At 40.1% G+C, this 7,294-nt stretch overlaps 1 protein-coding gene across 1 annotated transcript in view; it reads right to left on the reverse strand.

Annotated features, from left to right (window-relative positions):
* Positions 1 to 7,294, reverse strand: part of KLHL6 (kelch like family member 6) — a 45,389-nt gene that overhangs the window by 20,915 nt on the left and 17,180 nt on the right. The window contains exon 2 of the mRNA XM_006925765.1: positions 6,336 to 6,501. Coding sequence (XP_006925827.1) covers positions 6,336 to 6,501 — 166 coding nt within the window. The remainder of the gene's footprint in view (positions 1 to 6,335; positions 6,502 to 7,294) is intronic.

The following is a 7,294-nucleotide window of genomic DNA, read 5'->3' on the forward strand; positions in this document are numbered from 1 at the left end:
TGCTCCAGCTTAGACCAATGATGCAAATGACCATAGTAAGCCTGGGCTGAATGCCTCTTAATGATGTCCTGGCACTATGTAAATGCCCCCTGGAAATATAGATAAGCCACTCGAACTCTGAATTGATTTAGCTTTCCTGAAATGAGATGTCATTAAGTTAACTACAATTTCTGCCACTGGTAAAACGTGAAGCTCAGGATAGAGATTAAGTTCAATGTTAAAAAAATAATAGGTTGAATCACACTCTTTTTTTTTTTTTTTTTTTGCTTACCTGAGTTGGGAGCTTAAGATTTGGTTTTTGGCATTTTTGGTTTTTGTTTTTGTTTTGTTTTGTTTTTAATTAAATTTATTGGGATAACATTGGTTAATACAATTATATAATTTGACATCTATATATTTTATTGTGTGAAACTGGACCCAAAGTCCAGTTTCCTTCAGCTACCATATATTTGATCCCCTTTACCCACTTCACCCTCCCCCTGTACCTCTATTTTTGACCCCCGGTAGCCTAAGATTTGGACCCTGTATACTAATTAGAACTCAAACACAATATGAAATTCAAAAACAGGCAAACTAATACACAGCGACAGATGATAGAGTTGTAATTCCCCTTGGGGAGGTAGTGCCTGGGGAAGGCACAAAAGATGCCAGAATGTTCTAGAGCTTGATAGGTATGGTGGTTACACAGTTATACACACATGTAAAAATTCATCAAGCTGTACACTTAGGATGTCTGCGCTTTACTGAATGTAGGTTATATCTGAAAATAAAAAAGAGCAAACATTGAGATCAAACACAGAAATGTAAAGTTGACAGAGACACTGTGGGCAGCAGCAGGCTCACTGTGAAGACACCTGGTGATCCCAAGGGTCCAAGATTCCCCAGATTCCCTTGGACATAAAGAATAGCAGCTGTGCTGATCTTGCATCCTGACACACTCCCACAGAGCACCACTGGTCCCAGCACCTTCCATTGGGCAGCCCTTTCCTAGGATGCTGAAGGCGCCAGCTACCTTTGGGATCATGGCTTGTTTTGAGCCTCACTCTGAGGGACAAATGAAATGTCATTAGGTATGTAGTAAAAGACACACAGGCTACACATGAGCAGACAGGAGTCTATTCAGGCTCTTGTTGCGTTAGCCATGAAAACTTGAGCATTTACTTAACATTGTCGAATCCTATTTCCCTCACCTCCAAATTGGGAGTAAAACACCTACCTTGTGTTAAATGAGACAGTACAGTCGAAATACTGAATACTCTGCAAAGGGCAACTGTTACTGTTGTGTGGACCCAGGAGATGAATCACAATTTCTTAACACTCACAGTAGCCACAAGGCAACATCGGTTGACGGTATGTGGGGGAGACAGTGCATTGGACTGTCGACAGGTTGATTTTACCTGGATGATGGTAAAGAAATAGTTGGGCTGGTTTTCTGATGAGTAGATCTGATGAGTAGATCTGATCTGTGGGTCCCTATCAATGACAACAGAAGTTCATCTGTACTTTACAATAATGGGACCTACTTTTTGTGAGGTGCCTGGCACTTAGCAGGTGCTTAAAAATGAAGCAATTATTAGTATTAGCCTGTGGACTACTTTCTCCTCTAGTAGCCCATGACACTTATGCCAGGATTGGGCTTCTTAGTGTTCTCTTAAAGAAGGTCAGACAATTTTTGTTGGGGTCTTGAGCAGTTTCTGCAGTAGTCCTCATATCCAGCTAGTACAAGAGCAACACATGGATTCATTGATTCAACAAATATCTATGTACTGTGTTCCAGGTATTAAGTAAGCCAAGAAGCCAACCCTAGCCATCAAGTTGGGCACTGGCCACATGGCTACCTCATCTATATAGGTCTCAGCATCATTCATTCTGTCATTAGCAAAAGAAATATGAAAATAAGCCATGCCAGGACCTTCGCCAAAGTTTCCATAAACTGCCACCATGATGATAGTTATGTCATCACTTCGGAGGGTGTTCTGGAGGCACCATATATGCCTTCTCAGGCCCGGGCCAGATGACCGGCCTCCTGCTCTTGCATTCCCCCTTCTTTTCTCACACTGGCCACCAGGATTCAGCCTGATCTCTCTTTTTCTTCCAACCTCTTTTTTTCTAACCAGCTGTTCTGTATCTTAAGGATCCTCCTGCCCAAGACTAAATGTAGGCTGAGTGTGGTCTCCCTAACCTAACATCTTCTTGCTACCCTGCAGATAAGCTCAGAAGCCCTTATTCTTTCATTAGTTTTTAATAACAAAAATGAAAGTAACAAATATGTTAGTTTCCCAAACATGGTAAAGTTCCCCAAGACTGAAAAATCTTACCAAATTCTTGTAGTCATTGTCCCATGTCTATAGTTCCTAACTACGTTGCTTATTTAGGACTCGGAAGTCTGAAGGTCCAGTTAAGGCATGAAGGACCCTTTGCTTCTCTGGAGCCCCCGTTGGGTAACATTTATCTCAAAATCCTTGCCTTGCATGTGAATAGGTCACTTTGCCCTTTCCCCTTAGGTGTTTCTCTTACTTTTACCTTTCCAAAAACTACTTAGAGAAAATATGTTTCTCCCCAGAGTTGGCCAATAAATTATGACCAGGTTATTGAAAAGTTCCTCTAGTAGGCAAATCATTCAGTACTTGCCACACTCAAAGTCTCCTGCTAAAAGAAAGAAACTGTCCTATCCCTGTCATAGCTGATTAAATCAATGGGCCCTTGACCCAAGGACCATCAGTCTGTTAACAGGCCAGCAGCTAATGAAGTTGTCTGGCATGAAAAGTTATTTTCAAAAACAATAATGGTGATTGGCTGGGTCAATCCACTTCTCTCTTTCTGGACTGGGAAATCTTGGGAGAGAAGCAATCAGTGCATAACAGGAAGAGACTAAGAGGAGGCCTGAAAAGAGAAGCAGAAAATGAGAAAATAGCTGAGTCACATCAAAAGTATGAAAATTAAGAAATCTTTACTACTGAATGGTGGGGAACATCAAGATAATCTGATTCCCATTGATTTCAGTCCCATAAAGGTGGTATTGGCTTCTGTTGATATTCTAAAACGACAAGATAAAATGCCAACTCGGGCACACTTTTCTCTATAATTCTCAGTTACTTAAAATACTGCACAGTCCAGTTCATTATACTAATCATGTGTCATATGAATATGATAAAATAAAACTTTAAATCATGGTGTTTTATAATCCTAATCAAGGAAAAAACAAAATTTGAGTCCAATGTCAGCTCAGTTTATCCAAGGCACAAACTGTAAAAATTAACTCGCAAACGATGGGAAGAAACTTCTACTTAACATCAATTATGTATCAGGTACTTTATATATATCACTTCATTTAATCCTCAATTACTCTCTCTGAAAAGTCGGTGTTATTATTATCCTAATTTTACAAATGAGAAAGCGAAGGTTCAGAAAATCTAAGTAACTTGTCCACAGCCACACAGCAAATAAAGTGACTGAACCAGGACTTCAACCCAGGTTCTGCCTCATATCAAACCCCTTCTTCTTTCCACTCTGCTACTCTGCCTTATAAGAGACTTTTACAGATAACTGGACATGTGCCACATCTAAAGAGACCCCCCAACAACATTATACAGTCATTGAGAAAGATCAAGGCAGCTCTACGCATGCTGACCTATAACAATCTCCAAAATACACTGTGAAGCCAAAAAAAAGAGTAAGACCCAAAATTGAGTGAATAGAGTGCCAACATTTGTGTTCAAAGAAATGAGGCAATGAGTGGGGTGATATATGCACATACATACTGGTAGGTGCATAGAATATGAAGGGCCACAAGACCCTGCTAACAGTGAAGATGGAAAATGTTTCACTGTCTCCCTTTCATTTCTGAATTTGGAACAGGATATGTTTTATCCATCCGAAAGAATAAATAATTTTTTAAAAAACCACAAAGCAATTTCAACAACCTACAAACTTCTTTCCCTGATGATACCTTCAAACACGAAAATAATTCCAGTTTTCTTATGTCTGAGACTTCAAAGCAAATAGTCTAGAAGCAAAAGAAATCAGAAAGTGGGTGAAATAGATATCCGGAAGCCCATAGAACTCTTATTTTCATAAAAATTAGCACTCATAAGAAAATGAGTAAAGTAGCTTCAGAGAGAAACTTAATATTTTTTGCTTAGAAAGTGAACGAGGTTTGGAAAAATCTAAGGTGAAAGATTACTAGAAAAGGGGAATCAACAATAAATAGAGCTCGCTATATCTCTAATCTATCTCTGTCCTCCTCTGCCACCTCACTCATTAAATCTAAAGTCTCTATTGAAGCTCACCACTAGGGAAAAAATGAAAAGAAGAAGAGGAAGAAGACAAAGAAAAACAAACAAAAAAAAACAACTTTAGGCCAAAATAATTTCCAGATATATTAAATATTTAAATATAAAGCTAGAGATTTAACAAAACTAAATGAAATTATAAGCAATTAAGTATCTTATCAAGTAATGGGAAAGGTCTTCCTAAAAATGAACAACAAAAAGAAAATCTATCAAGGAAATGATCAATAGATCTGACTAAATGCTGGTTTTAAACTTTGTACCTAAAAAAAGACGTAGCTAAAGTTATGAGTTAAATGAGCAATAAAAAATATTTGCAACATTATTACAAAAGATTACGATATTTACTATCTAAAGAGTTTTCACAGCTCTCTTGAAAATTTACCCAAAACTGAAAGGAGAACAAGAAACAGAAACACAAACTTCATCCTCAATGAAACCAGGAGATATCAGTAACCCCAAACCACAGATTATGAAGACCGTTAAGTGACTTTGCTAAGAAGAGAGAGGTCACACCAAGTGACTACAGAGGAACAAGTTTGTCCCTCAGAACACAAAAAAGCAGGAATATTAAAGTCTCAAAGAATCAAGAAGGCCAAGGTAGTGGGGGGATGATAATGAGGAGTCAATTTAAGAAGTTAAGCTTCCTGGTTCTCCTTCTCACCTTCTCACCTCTCTTTCTCTCGCTCCCACTGAAGAAGATTTATTCTCTGGAGAAAACACACCAGAGAGGTTCTAGACTCAGGAACAGCAGAAACTAAAGATGACATGAGGATGTCTTACTTAAAATAAGGAGGTTAAGCAAATGTTTGCACACACGCCCACACCTACGAACCCATGATCTAGAATATATGCAGCTGTATATATTCTGGCAAGAGACTGAGTATCCTTATCTAGAGAAATGGAACAACTCTAAGAACAGTCCAATAGATATTGACCTTAGAAAAAAATTATCAGGCCACCTGATCACTCAGGTAAAACTCTCTAGTCTACTAGCCTCCTGTCCTGTTCCATGTGCACCGAGCTTCAAACCAACATATTAAGTCTTCAATCTTAAATCTGACTGAATAGTCAAAGATCAAATCATCAAAAGGATATTTGAGGAAACCCTCTTTAGTGGTTGAATGGTGATCCCCCCAAAGATATGTCCATGTCATAATCCCTACAATCTGTGAATATTACCTTTTATGGCCAAAGAACAAATATTAGTTTACGTGGCACAAGGTCGTGTTTAAGTTAAGGATCTTGAGAAGGTGCAATCAATTAAAACACAGACGCAGAGAAAAGAAGACACACAGAAGAGGAAGAGGTGTTATTACCATGAATAGATTGGAGTGAAGGGATGCCAACAGCCTCCAGAATCTGGAAAAGGCAAAGAAGAGATTCTTCCCTACAGTCTTCAACCAAAGACAGTACACCCCTGCTGACCCTTGATTTTGGACTTCTGGTCTCCACAATTCTGAAAGAATAAATGTCTGCTGTTTTAAGCCACGCAGTTTGTGATAATTTGTTATGGTGGCAGCCTCAGGAAACTGATACACCCTCTAGGATGAAAGTTGGAGACTTAAGCAAATAAGCAGAATAAAGAACTCGAAAGAAAGAGAAAGAACAGGAGAAATCTTCAAATATGTTATAATAGCTTCAAAGAAATAAGAGCAAAAGGGCTGGAGAAAAGTAACTATCTCCCCGAGTTGCACTAGGATTAGAAGTTACATATTTGAACTGGTGACTGGAGGCCCTGGCTACAATTAGGCTTCGGTAAATTATCGTCATTGTTCTTGGAGTTAGAAACCCAGTGTAGGTTCTAAGCACCAAGCTCCTTTGGCTTCATTTCATTAAGGAGTCACTGCCTCATCTCACCGCCTCTCAGGAAATTTCCAAAGAAGCATCTTCTGACTTTCAAGTAAGCACAGGCCCAGTTAATTGTGTGTGTGTGTGTGTGTGTGTGTCTCCCAAGTCTAGGCCTGGGAGCCAGTCCAGGCGGGTCTCCGGAATCACGCTTTCCCCTGCTGCAGAGGAGAGCCCTGAGCCTGTTTGTTCACACACCTGGAAGAGGTTAGCAGCCTCCAGGACCCGCTGGACATTCTGCTTGGTGATCAGGGCCTTGCTGGTGTACGTGTAGTCCAGGAGAGTGTGCATGGTCTCAGCATCGACCCCTTTGATAATGATCCTCTTCTCATACTTTTCCTTTAAATCGTTGCAGAACATGGCCCTGGAAGAGAGACGTGAGAATGTGAGTCCTACCCTGCCCCTTGGTCCCAGGCCTTAAGAGACCCCCTTCAGACCTGTCTTCCCCCATGGAACAGTAAGGTAATTAAAGTCAAATGATGTCATAAGGATGGGATCCTAATACCATAGGATTGGTGTCCTTATAAGAGAAAGAGAGACTAAAACTCTTTCTCTGCCATATGAGCACACATAAGCCAGGAAAGATAGTCCTCACAGAAACCAACCATGCTAGCACCATGATCTTGGGCTTCCAGCCTCTAAGATTATGAGAATGGGTGACAGAGAGCCATTATCTTCCAGCTAAGTCACTGAAATGGGAAGGTCTCAAAGTGGAGCCCTGGTGACAGAATGTACTTCCCAAAACTTGGACTTCCATCCCCAAAACAGGGGCTCATACCCCTAAATCCCACTCTCCTCCATTTCTCATACTTCCTATTTATCCCTAGAAATTACTAATCAGCTTCAAATCACTGACTTGCTGACTTTTTTAAACCTTTTGTGTTAGCCAGTGAGATCTTCTCCCTCGAATTCCCTCTGTCCTTCCTCTGTCCTTGTTTTAATCAGCGATAAGTCTCCTACCCTCCTCTCTTCCCTCCTCTTCTCTCTATCCTCAACAGACTTCTTTCTCCTCACAAAATATGACAGCAGGGGGAAAAAAACAAAGCAAATGGGAATTCTGCAAAGTTAACAACCTGGAACCAGAAAAGCAGTAATGTCATTTGGAAAGATGACCGATTTATTAGCCACTGTCTTCAGCCATAAATAATCTTGACCAG

The sequence above is a fragment of the Pteropus alecto genome, unplaced genomic scaffold (genome assembly GCF_000325575.1).
Source record: "Pteropus alecto unplaced genomic scaffold, ASM32557v1 scaffold88, whole genome shotgun sequence".
In the NCBI taxonomy this organism is placed as follows: domain Eukaryota; kingdom Metazoa; phylum Chordata; class Mammalia; order Chiroptera; family Pteropodidae; genus Pteropus; species Pteropus alecto.